Source organism: Peromyscus leucopus, chromosome 2 (genome assembly GCF_004664715.2).
Source record: "Peromyscus leucopus breed LL Stock chromosome 2, UCI_PerLeu_2.1, whole genome shotgun sequence".
Taxonomy (NCBI): Eukaryota; Metazoa; Chordata; class Mammalia; order Rodentia; family Cricetidae; genus Peromyscus; species Peromyscus leucopus.
The window spans coordinates 126730895-126752331 of record NC_051064.1 but is presented as its reverse complement, the minus strand read 5'-3'; the positions used below and the strand labels follow the sequence as shown (position 1 = coordinate 126752331).

Genomic DNA, 21437 nt, shown 5'->3' with positions numbered 1-21437 from the left:
ATAGCTGGGACTCCGGGTTTGCACCACTGAGTCTGACTCTGATAATAATTTTAAGAAAATGAGTAAAGCTGGAGAAATGGCTCAGTGGTTAAGAGCACTTGCTGCTCTCCAGAGGCCAACGGTCAACCCAAATTTGGTTCCCAGCACCCACACTGGGCAAACTACTTGTAACTCCGGTTCTAGGGGATCCAACACCCTGTTCTGGCCTCTGTAGCACCCATGCATAAGTGTATGAACACACATGGTGGGGGGTGGTGAATTAATGTTAAAAAACGGATACTATAACAATTGGCTGCTTAGTTAATAATGAGTACTGGAAGGACACTATAGGCCATTAGTTAAGTTAGAAAAGCTCAAAGTTTTTCTAAGAAATGAGAAAATATTCCCAGTGGTAGTGCATACTCATTTAACATGCATACTGAAATTGCCATCACTTTCTCTGAGGGACAAGAGAGGAGCCTCTGGGGTGAGTCAAAGATCTCTGAACTGCCAGCTCTGTTGTTCATTCTCTTTCCCTACTGATGAAACATTAATTGCATAGATGATCATGGGCTTAAATAGACCCTTTGTATTGAGTAAATTCTCAAGAGAAAACATAACAAGTTGCTTACACTGGGGATTTTGTAGGGAAAAAGTTTTTTGTTTTTGGTTTTGTTTGGTTTTTTGAGACAGGGTTTCTCTGTGTAGTTTTGGTGCCTGTCCTGGATCTTGCTCTGTAGACCAGGCTGGCCTTGAACTCACAGAGATCCTCCTGGCTCTGCCTCCTGAGTGCTGGGATTGAAGGCTTGACCACCACCGCCTGGAAGGGGAAAGTTTTAAATGAATGGCCCCTCAACTTGCTGTTGAGTTTCTGACCTTCAACAGCATCAAAGACTGAGGTTTCTCTGTGTAGTACTGACTGTCCAGGAACTCACTCTGTAGACCAGGCTGGCCTCAAACTCAGAGATCTGCCTGCTTCTGCCTCCTGAGTGCTGGGATTAGAGGTGTGCGCTGCCGCCGCCACCACCCACCACCAACCACCAACCACCAACCACCACCCACCACCCACCACCACCAGGCATCAAAGACCTGTCTTGATAATGCAGGTTTTTTCTCCTAGTGTATTTCTTCAGTGTAGCACTGGCCAGTTTAGCCAATAAAAGAACATAGCAGTTACTTTGTATGAGAAGATACCCAATCACCTCTTACTTAAACAGAAGTAAATCACAATAAAAATAAAATCTGAAATCTGAGGAAGTTTCTAAATATGCCCTCTGGCTATCCAAAGGCTAAACATAATTTAAGATATATTGTGTACCAGGAGCTGGAGTGTTGGCTCTGTAGTCAAGAACTTACTGAAGCCAGGCTGTGGTGACACACATCTTTAATCCCAGCACTTGGGAGGCAGAGGCAGGCGGATCTCTGTGAATTCGAGGCCAGCCTGGTCTACAAAGTGAGTTCGAGGACAGGTTCTACAGCTACATAGAGAAACCCTGTCTCAGGAAAACAAAAAAACCAAAATTTACTAGCAACTCGTAACAATCTGTAACTCCAGTTTCAGGAGATCTAATGGCATCTGAGGGCATCAGGCATGCATTTGATGCATAAACATACAGGCAAAATAAATTTTAAAAAATGTACTATGTGCCAGACACTTTGTGTGCAGGTAAATTTTTTTTATTTAAATTGAATTTGTTTTGTTTTTGAGACAAGGTCTCACATAGCCCAGCTTTTTCTAGTCTAACTTGTATCAGACCCTGACTTGGACATCCAAATCTTCCTGCCTTAACCTTCCAGTATTAGAATTTACAAGTACATGTTACCACAACTGGCTTCATGGGTACTTTAATTCTCTTGGTCTTCCTGTACAGTGAAGACACATAGAGTCCAGCTAATGATTCACAAGGCCCTTACCCGCTCACCCCCTTTTTTCCTGCCAAAGCTTTTGTTTAGTTAGGACCATGTTATAAAGTGACTTTCTGGGACTCTATCCATTTGGATTGACCATTAAATTTTTTTTCTCTTTTTCTCTCCTCTTTTTGTGTATGGGTATTTGCCTACATGTATGTGTCTGTGTGCACCACTTAAGTATCTTGTTGCCTTCCCTCAAAGGCCAGAAGTTATTGGATCCTCTGGAATTAGAGTTACAGATGGTTGTAAGCTGCCATGTGGGTGCTGAGAATCAAATCTGGAACTTGTGGAAGAAGTGCTCTGAATTGCTAAGACATCTTACCAGCCAGTGATTATCCATTTTGGATTACTTAGCTTTAGCATAGTCCTCCCTTAATGCTAACCTTTATGTCTATTTTGAAATAACAGGAAACACTTTCTTAAAAGTGTTGTTGTTGTTGTTGTTGTTTTTAATCAGAAAATTGGGCTGGAGAGATAGCTTAGTGATAAGAGCACTGGCTGCTTTTCCAGAGGATCCAAGTTCAATCAAAAAAATAAATTATAAAACCAATAGAAATAAACAAACTCCCAGAAAATTGTGGGTAGTACAGAGTTATTGGATTTGCTGTGGCTATTGTAACAAAATGTGATTTAAACAGCATTGTTGTTAGTGTCTGATAGTTCTGTAGGCCAGCAGTTCAAAATCACGGTATTGGCAGGTTGTTGCTTCATTCTGAGAGCCGCAAGGGAATGATTTATTCTTTTCTTGGCTTATGGGTGGTCATTCTTCTCCCTGTGTTTTACATTTCCCTTCTGCATATCTCTCTCCAAATTCTGTTTATGAAGATGTAGTTATATTCCTCAGTAATATTTCTGTCCCCTAATGAAGACACATTCTAGGGTGCTGGAGACTTGAGAACTTCTTCATTTGGAATTGGGAGGGTGAGTGGACCACAGTGTTGCTGGAGTGTTTTCTCTGTACCTTGGGCCTGGTGTTTTGCTATGGTTAACATCTTTTGTGTCAGTATGCTATGGCACAATGAACCAATTGGTATGATCCTGAACAGCAAGAAGACTTAAAAAGAAGTGATGCGGTTTCAAAAAGATCTCTGGTGTTTTTATCACTGTTCATCAAAACAAACCAGAAATTTCCAAAAACAATTTTCTAGAGGGATGGGAAACTTGTCAGTTTTATTTTCTGTATTTACAAACACAAGGCATGCATAGGGAAGAGTCTGATAGAATGAGAAGAATGTTTAGGTGTATTTTATTTTATATGATGTGTCTGTGTCTGGGTATGTGTACCTGAGTACAGGTGTCCTTGGAGGTCAGAGGCATTGGATCCCCTGGAACTGTAAAGTTTGAGATGTCCAGTGTGGGTGCTGGAAATTGAACCCAGGTCTCTGCAAGAGCAGTATGCTCTCTTTTAGTGGATGAGCTTTCTCTTTCGCCTCTAATTTAGGTTTTGTTTATCTGTTTGTTTTGGAGACAGTCTTAATATATATAGCTTTGGCTGGCCTGGAGCCGGACATGTAGACCAGCTGGCATTGAACTCACAGAGATCTGCCTGCCTCTGCTTCCTGAGTGTTGGGTCGAAAGGCATGCACCACCTTTCTCAGCATAGTTTTTAGTGTGGTTTTTGTTTTTTGAGATAGTCTCTCTGTAGCCCAGGCTGATCTCGAATTTGTCCAACACTCCTGCCTTGATCTTTGAAATACTGAGACAGCAGGACTGGGCATTAGACCATATTTTGCTATACTATCTTTATTTTTGGTAGTACTAGGCATTGAACCTATGGATACTGGACAAGAACTCTACTACTGAGCTGAATCCCCAACCCCAAGAATTCTTATCATTGAGCAATATAGTGTCTCCAGTTTTTTCCGTAGCTAAACAAGAAGCCTGAGTAACACCTGTCATCAGTGGATGACTGATAGTTGAGCTTGAGTTCACATCCCCCATCCATTCACAGACTACTAGCCATCTGGTGGTCTTTGGATATCGAGCTCTGTTAGAAGAGGCTTAAGTTGGAGCCCAGAATAACCACAATGAATCACAGTTCTGTTAGAAAGGAATCAACTACTCTTCTTAAATTTGAGATGCCAAAGTCTTGAATACCTCCACCCCCCCCCCACCCCCCACCCCCGTTTTGGTTTTTCGAGACAAGGTTACTCTGTGTAGCCCTGGCTGTCCTGGAACTCACCATGTAGACCAATCAGGCTGGATCTCGAACTCAGAGATCCACCTGGTCTGCCTCCTTCCTCTCTTTTTTTTGTTACTTTTGTAGTTTAGCATGGATTTTCTGAGACCAGTTACTTGATGTTCTAGTTTGTCATATGAAGAGATACCAAGGCTAAAACAGGAAGAACAGGCTGGCTGGAGATTGAACCACAGTAAAAAATAACTTGGTTCAATGGCAGTATTGTGACAGGTTTGTTATTGTTTTGTTTTTTTGAGACAGGGTTGGTTTGTTATTTCTTAATTGTTGTGCTTTAACTTTTTTTTTTTTTTTTTTTTTTTTTAACTGTTTACTTGTTTCAGACAAAGTTTCTTCCTGTGACCCATGCTGGCCTGGAACTTGGCTAAGCAGAGCCCATGTTGCCTTTAAACTTGACTTCTTCATTCTTTCCAAGTGGTGAGGTTTATAGGCAGGTACTGCTATGTCTGGCAGGTGGTCATCGTCCATACCCTGCCTCCCCTCCCCCCACCCCCAGGGTTTCTTGGTGTAGCCCTGGCTGTCCTAACTTATTCTGTAAACCTCCAACTCATAGACATTATCTGCCTGGGATTAAAAGTGCCACCACCACTGCACAATAATCTTTTTTTTTAAATTGAGGTTTGTGTGGAAATAAGTTCTTTTGAGACAAGATCTTGTGTATATGTGTAGCCTGGCCTGGATTGTAGTGTAGATTGGTCTGGAACTTCAGAAGAATTCTCAGGTGTTCACTGTGTGCATATTTGTATTTTCAGTTACTTGGGCAGATGCAGGGACTTCTGTCTGGGGTCAGGCATTCAGAGCCAGCCTGGATAACATGAAAAATAAGTAAATAAAATAATTGGTATTGTTATTTTGTGGGATGTAGTTTTTTTGAACTGAGGAAATGGCTTACGAAGTTGTTGGCTACAAATAAAGCAGTGAAGAAGTGCCCTTTCTTTCCTCTGCTGCCCTTCCCTGGTCTTTTCCAGGTTTCTTCCCTGTTCTGCAGAGAGAATGGTGTCCCTGTTAACTGTTGGATGCGCTTCTTCCTGTAGTTCTTTGTTTTACTTTGAGATTCTGTCTATGTAGTTAAGATTCTGAGGCTGGTCTCAAACCCAGAATCCTGTTGCCTTTAGCTTTATAGGAGCTAACTTGAGCATTCTTTAACTAGGCCCTGTGTTAGAATATTTTAAATATTTATATTTGTATCCATTGGTTATTTGAAAGCAGATCTTAACCAAATTGTATAAAGTTCAAAATTTAAGAAATAGCTATGCGTTTAATCCCAGCACTCTTCAGGAGACAGAGCAGGGAGGTCTTGAGACAAGATTGGTCTAGATAGTGAATTCCAGGCCAGCCAGGGCCACGTAGTAAGACCCTATCTCAAAAACAAACAAAAAAAGTATTTCAATACTTAGTTTCTGAGTAATTTTTTTTTATAACATATGGATTAAAACAAATCTTTTTAAGTTGTTTCAGCAGTGAAGTCACCAGAAGAATGACTCCTACCCCTTAGGAAAGTGTTTGATGCAGGTGGAGATATTTTCTATACATTGTAAGACCTTTGAATTAAAATTGTTTACTGATTTTAGTACAGAGTCACATGTGAGCCATTTAATAGCAGAAGTGTCAGAGGTCTGTAACTTGCTTCTTGAATATAGGTGGGATTCAGAGTCTCTGAAAGTGTTCCCTAGAGGTATGGCAGCTGCTCTTAATGTTGTTTCCTCTCTCTCCCCTCTTCCTTTTACTCTGGAGAGTACAGTCTCAGGAGAAAGGAAGAAAATAGTAAACATGTTTAAAATTTCACCTGAGCTCTGCTTTCCTACTCCAACTACCCTGAGGCAAATAGCACAAATAGGGCATGCTGTTTTAACTTCATAACTGGTGTGTTGTGTTACCCTCCTTTTTCTTTTCATTCCCTCCCTTCATTTTTTTAAGATGGGGTCTGGTGTTTTTTAGGTTTGCCCTGAACAGGCCATGTGGTGTGACCTTTGTTTGACCTTTTGCCTGTCTCCTTAGTACTGGGATGACAAGCATACACCACCATACTCAAGTTTAATGTGGTTTGAAGATTGAACCCAGGACCTTGTATATGTTAGGCGACCACTTTACCAACTGAACTATATATGGCCTCAGGCATGTCTTCAGTTATATCGCTAGTTTGACAGTGTTTATGCACTGCCTTAAGAGTGGCCATTGAAAGTTTCCTTCTCTCTCCTTATTTCTGATATGCCAGGTCATATGATTTGATTGTGTTGACATTAAATGTCTCAGGGAGAGGTTGGAGAAATGGCTCAGGGACGAAGAGCACTATTGTTTTTGCAAAAGATTCCAGTTTGGTTCCCTGAACCCACATGGTACCTCTTCACAGCCATCCATAACTCTAACTCCTGAATTTCAAGGCACCTGACGCCCTTTGCTGACCTATTGGCTATCAGGAATACACCTTGTGCACATATAGACATATACAAAGCACTCAAGCGCGTTCAATAAATCAAAAAAAGTACTGGAGGCTAGGAGGATGCTCACTGGGAAAAGTGTTTGCTGTGCAGGTTTAGCAACCTAAGATTGGTTCCCCAGAACCTATATAAAAACTAGACAAGTTATTTTTTATGTTTTTGATTGACACATTGTCTTTTTCTTTTTTTGGCAAGGGGGTCGGAGAACACAGGGGTCTTGTTTGTAGCCCTGCCTAGCCTAGAGCTTGCTATGTAGACCAGGCTGGCATCAAATTCAGAGATCTGTCTCTGCTTCCTGAGTGTAGTGATTAAAGATGTGTACTAGCACAATTGGCCTTGAGACTGCTTACTCAATATGACTCCTAAAGAATATAGTGGTGGTGGTGGTACACATCATTAATCTTACCACTTGGGAGGCAGAGGCAGGTAGATCTCTTTATTTGGGGCCAGCCTGGTCTACAGAGCTAGTTCTAGGACGGGACAGCCAAGGCTATACAAAGAAACCCTGTCTCGAAGAACAAAAAAAAAATATGGAGACTAGAAAATGAGTGAATCTGGGAGACAGCTGAGTCGGTGAAAGGCTTACCGACTCAGGTAAGGCCTTGATTCTAAAATCTAGTCTTTGAGATTGGGCTAGAGAGATGGCTCAGTGACTGAGAGCTCATGCTATGGTAAGGGACCTGAGTTCAATTCCCAGTACCTTCATTGGGCAACTCACAATAGTCTACTGTAACTCTTAACTCTGGGGGATTTGACATCCTTTTCTGGACTACATGGACAGACAAACAGAGGGTACACATGGTTGTGAGCCACAATGTGGTAGGAACTGAACTGAGGTTCTCTGCTAGAGCAATAGTACTCATCCGTCTCACTGGTCCCAAATCTAAAAATACAAAGTAGAAGAGAGTAAGGTTGTTTTCGTTTTTTGATGCTCTGACTGCAACTACATAGACCACTCTATCCTTTTGCCTCTCCTCCCAAGTGCTAGGATTATTGGTGTTCATGAACATTCCTAGCTAAGGGTTGGTTTTTAGAATAATTTTGTTGTGGTCTGCATCCCGTCGTCTGTCTTCCACCCCCCACCCCACCCCCTTTAGAGAAGTTGGGATTTGCAGACTCATGTATTTGTTTGAATGTATCCTCTTCCCTCTTATATTAGGTGTTACTGAACAGCGACCCTCTCTTCCAAGATGTCAAAAACAAACAAATCCAAGTCTGGGTCTCGATCTTCTCGCTCAAGATCTGCATCCAGATCTCGGTCTCGATCGTTTTCCAAGTCTCGGTCCAGAAGCCGATCTGTCTCTCGTTCAAGGAAGCGCAGGCTGAGGTAAGGGGGTGTGGTTTTGTATGTTGAGATGATTGTGTTATTTTGGGTATTGAAGGACTTTGGTTACTGCTTCTCCTGTCACATGGCAGTTAGGATGGGTTTTCATTGTCAGGCTATTTGCTTAGTTCCTATTTTTTGACAGTGCATACTTCTATTCACTTTAGAAAAAAGCATTTCATTTGTGTCTAAATTCCTTGCTTGAAATCATCATATATTTGGTTATCTTTACTAATGTGATTTTGAAGGCTTAAAACCAAACTTATTTATCAGCAATGAAAGGACAACTAAGGATTAATAGTATTAATACCATTGCATTGGGGAGAAGCCATAATCCACTAAACTCAGTTAACTTTTAGAATTTACCAGAGATCACGGGTATATATTTAATGTGCTGGTCACTAACAAGTTGCATTTATTTAACAAAACAGATCTTAAAACTAAAAGTCAGTGTTAAAAACACCAACAGTTTTCTTTTGCTAAATGGGAAAATAAATTTAGTTTTCAAACCTTCAATAAACATCTCCATTTCAGTTGTTGCCAACAGATGCCCAGCATCTTCTCTTGATGGTTTGTTTGTTAAGGCAGGTTTCTCACTCATTGAAAGCATGGTGGTTTTGTTCTCTTAAGACAGATCCTGTAGTCCAGGCTGGCATTAAACTTGAGATCCTTACGTCTTACCTTGAATCCTGGGATTAAAAAGTTTTAAATTTTCTTCTAAGGATTGATTTTAAAAGCTTTTAATGCTTATAATTTTCTTCATGTGAGTATTGGGAAATACTAGTGTAAATACTGAAGGGGATTTTGTGTAGTTCCTTTTTTTTTTTCTTTCAAATTGAACTAGCAAGGAACTACATTATCATTTTTCCTCTTAGAAAGTCTCCTGACAAGTGTCTAGAGTCTCTTTCTTGACTTGATTATGACCTTAGAGCTTCTTTAATAACATCAATAAAGTTTTGTTCTGATGACTTCTGTAGCTCTGTAGCACTTAAACATTAAATGTGTTATTGGCTAAAGTAAAAACTTCCCTTTCCTAGCAAAAGTCAGTTCAATCTCAATGAAATCTGCGAAAAGTCAGTCTCAAAATTAAGACCAGAAATTAGACAAAAGGAGAAGTCTGTTGACTGAAGGGGAAACCACTGGTTTTGTGTTTATACCTCAATAGATGAATTAATGTCAAGGCCATGGGGTGGAGCAGAGAGGTTCTTTGTGAGCCCTGCCTTGTACCCAGCCTTGATTTAGGTGACTTAAATTTCATTGTCAGCTTATTTTGTTCTGAAAGATAGCATTTAAATTTTAATCCAGTAAATGGAAGCTAAATGACTGGTTCAAAGTCAAGCATGACTGGATAGCCAAAGCTAAACAACAAAGCTGAACTGACACAGACCAGATGGAAACATGACAACCATCTCTGAAACAGCAGGAATTCTGGGCTGGTCTTGTCTCCTGGCCTACAGATTTGGCGTGGAGATTGACTTGAGAAATGAAGAACAGTGTTATAAACAGGCAATTTGTTGGGTAGGTCTAGAGCCAATTTAAGTGCCGTCTTGTTATCTAGGAGACTGTTAACTCTGGAAGAATTTTTTTTTTTTTTCCCCCTAGAAAACATGCTTTTTATCTTGACTGCTGCCTGACTTCTGTTTTTAAGAAACAGATAAGTGTGCCACTGTATGCTCAATTTTTTATTTCTGGCTTATCTGTTTCATGGTTTTGTTTTTGTTGTTTTCTCTTGTTTTCCCTCTCCTACAAGGAAAATATCTATCCTGAGAGTTTGAGAAACCATGCCTTTAAATTAACTAACTGCTGAGTTCTACAGAGTTGGAGAAAGTCCATTGTTTCCCCTTTATTTCACAGACTGTATCCTTTTTGGTGACTTCTTAAATAACTTCCATTGCAGTCTGTAGAGCCTCATGTTTCTGCATCCTACAGTGACTGCAGGTTTGGGTACAGGTGGCCACAGGTCCTCCCTTACTCTAGTAATTGGTAACAGAAGCATCAGTAGGCCTAAATATGGGAACATGAATTACACTCTCTTAGTGCTGGTGATGGATCACCTCCTTCAAACAGAATGGGGTCCCATTCTGTTTCATAGCCTGCATCTGCCTCTCCTTTCTTTTCTTTTTTTTAGATTTATTTATTATGTATACAGTATGTATGACTGCAGGCCAGAAGAGGGCACCAGATCTCATTACAGATGGTTGTGAGCCACCATGTGGTTGCTGGGAATTGAACTCAGGACCTCTGGAAGAGCAGTCAGTGCTCTTAACCTCTGAGCCATCTCTCCAGCCCCCTCCTTTCTTTTCTTAATTGTTACTGGTTCTGAATGAAAAATATAGAAGATAAGTTTTTATCTTGACTTTAATTTTTGCTTAAATAGCAACCTTTAATCAGAAATTAGATGCATCTTTGCTAGTTGTTCTTCGTGGTGTAGATATATCTAAGACCATGTTAGATATATCTAAGACCATGAGCAATACTAGGAAACCAATTCTCTTTTACCTTTAGATTAAAGTGAAGGTAAGCTTCGCCTTAAAAGTACTATTTGCTTAGTTATTAAGTCCTTAACACAACACTGCCTGCTGGGAGGTGGTGGTGCACGCCTTTAATCCCAGCACTTGGGAGGCAGAGGCAGGTGGATCTCTGTGAGTTTGAGGCCAGCCTGATCTACAGAGTGAGATCCAGGACAGGCACTAAAACTACACAGAGACACCCTGTCTCGAGAAACCAAAAAAAAAAAAAAAGAAAGAAAGAAAGAAAACAACATTGCCTGCTAAATAGAGTTAAAGTAGTGGCTCTTTATCTGCAGCAATACTGTCCCAAGACTGAGTATATGCCTGGTATTAGATCTGATCCCTCCCTATACACAGAACTGTTTCTTCCTGTATACACATCTATGATAAAGCTTAATTTACAAATTAGCTACAGAAAGAGATTAACCACAGAAAGCACAATGAAGTAGAATGTTAATAACAATTTACCACAATAAAAACTATTAAAACATGGTAAATACCAAAGAATTAGACTGGCAAGGTGGCTCAGAGGATAAAGGAGCTTGGTGCCAATCCTAAGGACATGCGTTTGATCCGAGGGATCCACAAGTAGAAGAAAATCAACTCTTTCAAGTTGTCCTTGATTTCCTACGCATACACTGTGGCATGCACATACCCACACACAAACAAATAATGGGAGGAAGCCACTAAAGAATTGTTTATTTCTGGAATTACCACATAATACTCATTACTCTGAATTGCCATGGGTAAGAGACTTTGCAAAGCAAGACCTTGAATAAAGGTGTGAGTGTTTTGCCTGTCTGTGTGTTTGTGCACCACGTGCATACAGTGACCTTGGAGTCCAGAAGAGAGGCAGATTCCCTGAAACTAGAACTAACATATAGCTGTGAGCCAGCATGAAAGTCGTCTCTCCAGCTCCGAACTACTTTCTATTTTTATTTGCATGTGTGTATATGGGTAATCAATGCCACAGTGAACTTAAGGATGGTCAGAGAACACATTGCAGGAGTTGATTCTCTCCTGTTTCGTTGAACTTGGTTGAAATGCTTGGTGACAGGCGCCTTTACCTCCTGAGCTATCTGGCCAGCCTCAGGAATTATTTTAAAAGCAAAAAGCAAATGTAGCCAGGCATTCTGGCACATGGCTTTAATCCCAGCATTTGGGAGGCAGAGGCAGGCAGATCTCTTGAGTTTGAAGCCATTTAAGGCTACATAGTCAGACCCTGTCTCAAAAACAAAAAAAATATAAGCAAACCTAGCTCAGTGTCCTCCATGGGAGAGTGCTTACTGAGAGGTGTAAGGTTCTGTGTTTGGTTACCAGCACCAAAACAAACAAACAAACAATAAACAAAAACCCAAAAGCCCCTCAGGCAAGTTTATTAACTGGAAAGACCACATTTTTAACTGAAATGCTACCCCTATGTGGTAGGTAAGTTCTCTACCAGTAAGCTACATCCCTAGTCCCTTCTCAATTTTGTTTTCAAACTGGATCTTGCTAAATCACCCAGGCCATCCTCTAGGTTCAATTCTCCTACCTAAGCTTCCCAGGTAACTAGGATTGCACATGTACACTAACATACTTACCTGAAGGTTTTTTGTTTTGGGTTTGTGCCTATGCTTGCAGAAGCTAGATGAAGACGTCAAAGCTTTTGGAGTTGGAGTTACAGATGATTGTGAACTTATACTATGGGTGCTGGGAACCAAATTTTGATCCTCTGGAGGAGTAGCAAATGCTTTTAACCACAGTCTCCTCCATTCCCGAGTTGTTTATTGAGACAGTATCTTCAGACTTGCTATGTAGCCTTGGGATATTCTTGCCTTCTCCTGATACTCCTGCCTTCACCTCAGAAGTATTGGGACTATAGGTGTGCTGCTAGGACCATGCCTAGCTCGACTCTTAGTTTAATTAGTACAAAATAATAGATTTCATTATGTTGTTTTCATACATGAATACAATATACTTTGATCATGCTATTGTTCCTGAAGGGATTCCATATTTTTGAGAAAATATTCTTGCAGTATTCCCTAGTAATATTAATATCATAATTGGCAGAATAAATAGTATTTAAGAACCTTATCAAGTGCCCTTAATCCTAGCACTTGGGAGGCAGAGAGGTAATTCTCTTGAGAGTTGGAGACCAGCCAGGGCTATATGAGACCAAGTCTCTCAAAGGGGAGGGACTCAGTGAATTTGTACAAACCATTTTTTTTTTTTTAAATTTGTGTGTGTTACACATGTGAAAATCAGAGGACAACTTGTGGGAGTTGGTTCTTCCCACCATGGGTCCTTGAGATCAATCAGATCACACTGAAAATAGAGCTCAGGTTGTCTTAGGGTTACTATTGCTGTGATGAAACACCATGATCAAAAGCAAGTTGAGGAGCAAAAGGGTTTATCTGGCTTACACTTCCATATTGCTGTCCACCATTGAAGGGAGTCAGGATAGGAACTCAAACAGACCAGGAGCAGGAGCAGGTGCAGAAGTAACGGAGGAGTGCTGCTTACTGGCTCGCTCTGCATGGCTTGGTCAGCACCACTAGCCCAGGGATGGCCCCACTCACAATGGGCTGGGCCCCTTCCCCCATTTATCACTAATTTTAAAAATGCCGTACAGGCCTGATCTTATGGAGGTATTTTCTCAATTGAGGCTCCTTCCTCTGACTTAAGTGTTTGTCAAGTTGATTTTAAAAAAACCAGCCATACACTGGCCCTGGCTCTGGCCCTTTTCGTGCTTCTGGTTGTCCATGGCTTTGTGGTCTTGGACATGTTAGATGGTCTCCTATGAGCACCCATGGTTCTGTCAGTGGATCTTGGCTCCTTCAGAGTTCTCTATTAAAATGAACACAGTGCTGCCTTGAGTTAAAAGGACCTTTTTCCCTAGCTCTCTTGCTCTGGTCCTTGTGCTTGGTTCAGATAGTGCCCTCTTGTGGCGCCTCAGTGAGATCAGGAAGCTCAGCCACAGAATTTTGACCTAAATAGATGATTTCCAGTCTCTAGCACAGAATCAGGGTTTCATGTTTTTCTGATCTGATTTTGGCAGATTCTTTCAAATTTTTTTTTAATAATTTTGATTTTAAGCCTACAGCACCCAGTATTAATAGATGTGCTTTTTTGTTTGATGGGAAGCTGTTACAATTGTGTTTTTACGAGCTTGGGTCACATTCGTCCTTTACTGAGAGGGGACTAGGATGGGAGTGTTGGAACCAGAGTGTGAGAGCCAGAGATCCTGCTACATCTCCTGTGCCTGTACCTTTAGTTTACAGAATTGAGGGGGGAAATGGATGTTTAAGTTTATACCCTTGCTTTTTTGTAGACGGAGGGGGGATTTCTTTATTAACTTATCTGATAGATGTTGAACATGTACTTTATGTCTAGTGATGCAGCTCTGAGCAAAGAGACAAACGCTTGCTCTCAAAAAAGCAGGGGGAGGGTATGAGGGTCCAGTTTTAGAAAAATCAGAAAAGGCCTCCATGGGATGCTGCTGGAGCCTTGACATGGGGGCGGATCCCATGGGGCTTGAGGCAGAGCCTGTGTAGACCTTACAGAAGGAAGAGTAGACTGGGCCTCCTGAGGAGGGTCACAGCCACTGCTGTGTTGTGAGCAAAGTGGCAAGATCTGGCCTGTGGGTTCAGAGGTCACTGGCTGCTGCTTGGAGATTAGATGGAAGGGCAAGAGTGCAGGCCTGGGCCGCTCGTGACTGTGCACGCCTTTAATCCCTACTCTTGCTTTCAAAACAAAGCTGAAAATAAATGATACAGAACAGTAGGAATTACAGTGTTACCTTTGTTGGCAATTGTTTTTTAAATAAAAGTGTTGTGTAAAAAAATATTTTCTCCATTTCCTTCCTCTGCAGTTCTAGGTCTCGTTCCAGATCATATTCTCCAGCTCATAACAGAGAAAGGAATCACCCCCGAGTGTATCAGAATCGAGATTTCCGAGGCCACAACAGAGGCTACCGGAGGCCCTATTATTTCCGTGGGCGAAACAGAGGCTTTTATCCATGGGGCCAGTATAACCGAGGTGGCTATGGAAACTATCGGTCCAATTGGCAGAACTACCGGCAAGCATACAGCCCTCGTCGGGGCCGTTCCCGATCCCGGTCCCCAAAGAGAAGATCCCCTTCACCACGGTCCAGGAGCCATTCTAGGAACTCTGATAAGTCATCCTCTGACAGGTCAAGGCGCTCCTCATCCTCCCGGTCATCCTCCAACCACAGCAGGGTTGAATCGTCTAAGCGCAAGTCTACAAAAGAGAAAAAGTCCTCTTCCAAGGATAGCAGGCCATCTCAGGCAGCTGGTGATAACCAGGGAGATGAGGCCAAGGAGCAGACATTTTCTGGAGGTGCCTCTCAAGATATAAAAGGGTCTGAGAGCTCAAAGCCATGGCCAGATGCCACCACCTATAGCACTGGTTCTGCATCACGGGCCTCAGTTTCAGATCTGAGTCCCCGGGAGAGAAGCCCAGCTCTTAAAAGCCCTCTCCAGTCTGTGGTGGTTAGGCGAAGGTCACCGCGCCCTAGCCCTGTGCCAAAACCTAGTCCTCCACTTTCTAATACATCCCAGATGGGCTCATCTATGTCAGGTGGTGCTGGATATCAGTCTGGAACACACCAAGGTCAGTTTGACCATGGCTCTGGGTCTTTGAGTCCATCTAAAAAGAGCCCTGTGGGTAAGAGTCCTCCAGCCACTGGCTCTGCATATGGTTCATCTCAGAAAGAGGAGAGCGCTGCTTCAGGAGGAGCAGCATACACAAAAAGGCAAGTATCTCATTTCCCCATCCCCAAGTAGTTATCACTAGCCAGCAGCAGTTCAGCTGTAGTAACACCTGAGTTAGACCTCTGATTAATGGTAATAAAGTAGTTCCTGTTTCCTCAGCTTTTTATTAGCTGACATTAAAGGAGTCACCCAGGGAAACCTTTAGCTTAACTCTGGCTTTCTTGAATTTTTATTGCAGCATAAGTTTCTTTAGTCTGTGGTAATGTTTGCACATTTAAAAACTTGTCTTGGATTCTACCAGCCAGAAAACAGTAGAGGTTTTTGGGTCAGCTGCCAAAAAGCATGTCTTTACCAACATGACTAGCTGTTGGAGCTATAGACCTCTAGGATCCACCATCTGGCATGTTTGGTGTGCATGGGATTGCCATAGTGAAGAGCCACACTCTGAGGAGACTGGCAGAATAGGAAAGCCCAAGACTTAGTCCAAGAGAACCATTTAAAAAAAAACAAAAAAAAACCACAGGGTGGGTGTTTGCACTTGTAGAAGCTCCCAGTCTTCATCTTAGAAGAGGGTATGCTACTCTGGAAGGGAGCATGGTAAGTTGGATAAGAATTGTTCCTGTGTGGACTGGATGGAGTGGGAGGCTACAGCAAAGGTGCCAGGACCATGTGTTAGAGAGAGACAGCAGGAGGTTCCTCCTTCCGGTCCTGACTCTTGTTACCGTTCTCTGGTCCCTTGCTTCTTTGTCATGCTCATTCATGTAACTGGTTTGTTTAGCATTGCCCATAATTAGCATATATTCAAATTCTGTGCTTAGTTGCAGTTAGAGAGGTTGCTTTGCAATGTCTTTTGTTCCTTACCAGGACAGAATGTAGAGTTGAGTCTGGTCTCTTCTCTTCCATTAAGGAGAATAATGATTTTGCCACCTCCGTATTCTTTCCCCTATTAACAAGTATTTTGTTTTTATGTGTTCACAGTATATTTCATTATGTAGATCTTCTAGGTGACTTGAAGCAAATTTGAAGTCTCTTTTTGAGACTTGTATTTCCAAATGAGTTGTATATAAAATCAAAACAGTCCAAGGTTGAACATTCTGTTAACTTTGCTGAAAGCAGATTTTAAATGAATGAGTGAAAGTTGGGGTGAGACTGTAGTTGATTTCCCCTTAGACCACATAACAGGTAAGTAAAAAAGTTTTTCAGTATCCTAAATAACTGCTCTTCTAGTTTGTCTGTCTTTGTAAGGCACAGTTCCACTGACTCTTACATGCCAAGTTCAAAATCCATGAAGGATTCTTTTCAGTAATCATTAAACAAAAACCAGGTAGAAAGTTCTGATAAGACTGGAATCTATAGGTATGTTTGCTCAGAGAGTCAAAACCAGAGCGGGAAGAGAAGAAGTGCTGTGGTAGAGCAGGATGCTCAGGAGGCCTCTTGTGTGTCTCCCTTGTGTCTTTATAACTAGGTATCTGGAAGAGCAGAAAACAGAGAATGGGAAAGATAAGGAGCAGAAACAAACAAATACTGATAAAGAGAAGCTGAAAGAGAAGGGGAGCTTCTCTGATGCTGATGTAAAAATGAAATCTGATCCATTTGCTCCCAAGACGGACACTGAGAAGCCCTTCCGAGGCAGCCAGTCACCCAAAAGGTATAAGCTCCGTGATGACTTTGAGAAAAAGATGGCTGACTTCCACAAGGAGGAGATGGATGAGCAAGATAAGGACAAAAGTAAGGGAAGGAAGGAACCCGAGTTTGATGATGAGCCCAAATTTATGTCTAAAATCATAGCCGGTGCAAGCAAAAACCAGGAGGAAGAGAAGTCAGGCAAGTGGGAGAGCCTGGTGCATACGGGGAAGGAAAAGCAGAGGAAAGCAGAGGATCTGGAGGATGAGCCTTTCACAGAGAGATCCAGAAAGGAGGAGCGTGGAGGGGCCAAGAGGAGCGAAAGTGGGCACAGGGGCTTTGTGCCAGAAAAGAATTTCCGAGTGACTGCATACAAGGCAGTCCAGGAGAAAAATTCATCACCTCCTCCAAGGAAGACCTCTGAGAGCCGAGACAAGCTGGGAAACAAAGGAGACTTTTCCTCTGGGAAGTCTTCCTTTTCCATTACTCGGGAGGCCCAGGTCAATGTCCGGATGGACTCCTTTGATGAGGACCTTGCACGGTGAGGAACGCTCCTTTTCGATCCTGGCTTCCTTACCCCTTCTTCTTCCTGAGAGTGGAAACGTCCCCTTGCTGCCACCTGTCAGTGTGGATAGCCGTGTCTGTCCCTGAGTAGAGAGGGTGTGTCACCCAGTGATGACAGCTCACAGATTGATTGTGGCCCGTAGGCATTGCTGGGGTAAAGAAGGTCTTCAGCCGCTGCTGGCTGGCTTTGTTTCTGGGAACTTGGAACTGCTATTTGGTCTGTCTTCACCTCCAAGCCAACTCCCACCCATTGTTTCTTTTACCTGTGAAGACCCTTGAGAATCATGTCCCCATTTTACTTGGGCCACCAGAATCTGATATTTTTCCCACCATTAAATAACAGAGAATGTCAAATTGATGGATCTAGCCTCTTCCCTTCCTCCCCTAACTTGAGGAAAGCATGCTGGAGTCTAGACTGCTGGTTTTGACTTAGCCCAGTCTGCCCAGCCAGTTAGAACTCTGCTTCAGTGCCATCAAGCCGCACTCCACTCTTGGCACTTCTGCTTAATTTAAGAAGGGGACAGTGGCACATATGGGGGGCCACACATGCCACAGCATGCATGTGAAGGTCAGAGGACATCTTTCCGGAGTTTTCTCCTTCTACCATGTTGGTCCTGGGGATCAAGTTCTAGCTTGGAGGCCGAGATCACCTGTACCCACTGAGCCATCTCTCCAGCCCCACTCTTTGCTTCATTAGGTTGCCTCATTGAATGACCTTGCCTAGCCAAGCTCGTTAATCTTTTACAGGATCTCTGTTTTATGTGTTAAAACAAGCAGCAATAGAAAATATAGTCACCAAAGTTAACACTTCCCCACTTAAAGATTCTTAGTGATGAAAGAGGTTTTGGACCCATCTTTCCTTAGCTGTGATGGTAACATTACTTGGACTTTGGTAGAGAAAAGGAGCATTGTGGATAGATTTAAAACTCTTTGGAACTGTCTCAGGAAAAGGAAGGGGTGCTGGCACGATGGTTCATCGGGTAAAGGCGACAGACATCACCAGGCCTGGTGATCTGGAAGGAAAGAACTGACTCCTACAAATTGTGTTCTGACTTTCACTTGTGCGTGCCGCACATGTTCATCCTCTCCCTGGCCCAAAATAATAATAGGAAACCGTGGTTCAGTGTTGGAAGATTCACATAGTTTGTTTGCGCAAGGCCCTGGCTTTGGTGCCCAGCATTCTACACCGTCACAGCCAGCCTTGAGTATATAGGGAAAAAACTATCTTGAAAATTAGTATATTTCTATGGTTAAAAATTGTGACTTTCATCCAGGTGGTGGTGGCACACCCCTTCAGTCCCAACCACTTGGGAGGCAGAGGCAAGCTGATCTCTGATTTTGAGGCCAGCCTGATCTACAGAGCAAGTTCCAGGACAGCCATGGCTACACAGAGAAACCCTGTCTCAAAAAACCCAAAAAGAAAAAAAGAATTGTAACTTTGTGTATCTCTTGTTACACTGAATCTCCTTGTATTTGTCTTTCAGACCCAGTGGCTTATTGGCTCAGGAAAGAAAGCTCAGTCGTGACCTAGTTCATAGCAATAAAAAGGAACAGGAATTTCGTTCCATTTTCCAGCACATACAGTCAGCTCAGTCTCAGCGTAGCCCCTCAGAATTGTTTGCTCAGCACATAGTGACAATTGTTCATCATGTTAAAGGTGAGTAGAAACCATTTCTGTACATTAGTCTACTTAAAAAAGGATGACTAGGGAATGAGAAGTCTCTAGTACTTTTGAAGCTAAAGGCTATCTTAAAGGAACATCCTTTAAGATGCTAGCAATCTGTAATCATAATAACCAAAACCCTCTACATGAAGTCTGGGGAGTGTCTTTTTAAAGATTTATTTTATATTGTGTATGTATCTGGGGTAGGAGGTTCCCCTGGAGACCAGAAGGTGTCAGATCCCTTGGAGCTAGAGTTACATTCGGTTGTGGGCCTTCTGACAAAGGTTCTGGAGAGTGAACTTGTGTTCTCTGGGCAAATAGCAACCTTTAAGAAATCTCTGAGCCATCTTTCCAGCCCCTGGGAAGTGACTTTTCCGTTACTTTTCCTTTGTAGCAATCTCTTGTAGACTTTGTGATGTGAATTTCTTTCCCAAATTGTTCTGTCAAGCCCTGGGCAAATGGAGGTGGGCAGGTTGAGAAATGGCCAAGAGCTATTAATGATTTAGGAAGCTGAATTGGGCTTGTTACAGGCTAGAGTTAAAGTCAGTAATAATTGGTCCTGTGCCCCACAGGGAGGTAAGCACCAGGATCTTTGTCCTTCCATCATGTCCCTAAGATGAAGGAGCTAACTAGAAACCCAGCATTAATTAGATTGTTTCTGAACCGGCCACTTTCCTTCCCTTCTTTAGTAGATTGTATGGATTTGAATACTAAGTTGTATCTCTATGGCTTCAGGTTCATTGGGCATTAACTGTATCTGCCCTTGATAGCTTATTCATGTATTTCTTTAAATCTTAACAGAACATCACTTTGGATCCTCTGGAATGACATTGCATGAACGCTTTACTAAATACCTAAAGAGAGGAAATGAACAAGAAGCAGCTAAAAATAAGAAAAGCCCAGAGATACACAGGTGAGGTCCTCAGCCTTACACTGGGGTTGTGATAAAGACTTGTCGTTTGGGGGCTGGAGAGATGGCTTGGTGTTGGAGCACTGACTGCTCTTCCAGAGGACTCAGGGGATTCAATATCCAGCACCCACATAGCAGCTCACCGCTGTCTGTAACTCCAGGGGATCCAGCACCCTCGTATAGACAGACATGTAGGCAAAACACAAATGCATATGAAATAAAAATAAAGAAATCATTAAAAAATAAACTTGTCATTTGATATTAAACCAACCTTGTTACATTCTCCTGCTAATATACTTTTGATCCAAAATTTAGGGTAACATTATCTAGGACTCTTGGATATCTGGGGACATTGTATTTGAGAATGGAAAGGGTGTTTTGAAAGTTGTAGTACTAACTTCTTTAAGCAATCCTATCTATTTCATGTATTTCATTTAGGAGAATTTGCTAGGAAAGAGGGTTGAGGGAGAAGCTTAAAAGTTACTTATCTTAAGGGGTTTAAAAAAGGTCCAGCAGGAGTTGGGCAGTGGTGGCACACGCCTTAATCCCAGCACTCGGGAGGAAGAGCCAGACAGATCTCTGTGAGTTAGGGGCCACCCTGGCCTGCAGAGCGAGATTCAGGACAGGCACCAAAACTACACAGAGAAACCCTGTCTTGGGGGGGGGGGTCCAGCAGGTTTAAAGAATAACCCTTGTAATTGAGGGAATGTGTTAGACACATGGAGATCTTGTCTGGAAACCTGTAATTCCCGAGTATTCAATCAGCTTAGTACCATGGAAGACCAATCTTGTAAAACAGTCATAGTTTTAGCATCTGGTAGGGTCTGTGTCAGTCTAGGTCAGTTTCTCATCTAGAACTAGTATTACAGAGAAATAATGGGCCCATGTGCTTGGACTCAAACTTAAACTACTCTTTAAGTTTAGCAGAGCATATGCATGTATTCAGGGCAGTAGACATGATTATAAGCAAATCTAAGATTGAATCTGCCTTGCTAACTATTAACACTATCGGGAAAGAACACAGCCTAGGCATGGTGGTACACATCTTTAATCCCAGCACTGGGAGGCAGAGGCAAGCAGGTCTGAGTTTGAAAATAGCCAGGTCTGAAAAGCAAGTTCCAGGACAGCTAGGACTACTACATAGTGGAAAAAAAGCAAAATAAAACAAACCAGGAAAGAGTAAAGTGCTTGGGGCTGTGGTTCAGTGGTAGAGTGCTTGCCTAGTATATGCACAGCTCTGAGTTCAGTCCCTAGTACTGCCTACCCCCAAAATAAAATAAAGGAACTTGGGCTGGCAAGGTGGGTCACTGGGTAAAGTTGCATGTTGCCAAGCTTAGTGAGTTTGATCCTGTGTCCCATATTGTAGGAGTGAGCTGCCTCCATAAGTTGTCCTCTGACCTCCACACATTTGCTGTAGCTTGTGCATTAAAGACACACATATATACACACATGAATAAATGAATATAATACCTACTTTTTTAATTCTCTTAGGAGGAGACATGTTTCTGTTACAGGTCTAGCTCAATTATAGAATGCATGCTAGGCATATACACTAAAAGGAGGAGGATATGACTAATAACAGATAAGCTATGGGAAGTAATTG

General features: G+C 42.3%; 1 protein-coding gene across 1 annotated transcript in view; it reads left to right on the top strand.

Annotated features, from left to right (window-relative positions):
- The window catches only part of Thrap3 (thyroid hormone receptor associated protein 3), a 37876-nt gene that overhangs the window by 7747 nt on the left and 8692 nt on the right, over positions 1 to 21437 (top strand). The window contains exons 2-6 of the mRNA XM_028885440.2: positions 7685 to 7852; positions 14213 to 15115; positions 16540 to 17238; positions 18746 to 18918; positions 19726 to 19837. Coding sequence (XP_028741273.1) covers positions 7716 to 7852; positions 14213 to 15115; positions 16540 to 17238; positions 18746 to 18918; positions 19726 to 19837 — 2024 coding nt within the window. The 5' untranslated portion in view covers positions 7685 to 7715. The remainder of the gene's footprint in view (positions 1 to 7684; positions 7853 to 14212; positions 15116 to 16539; positions 17239 to 18745; positions 18919 to 19725; positions 19838 to 21437) is intronic.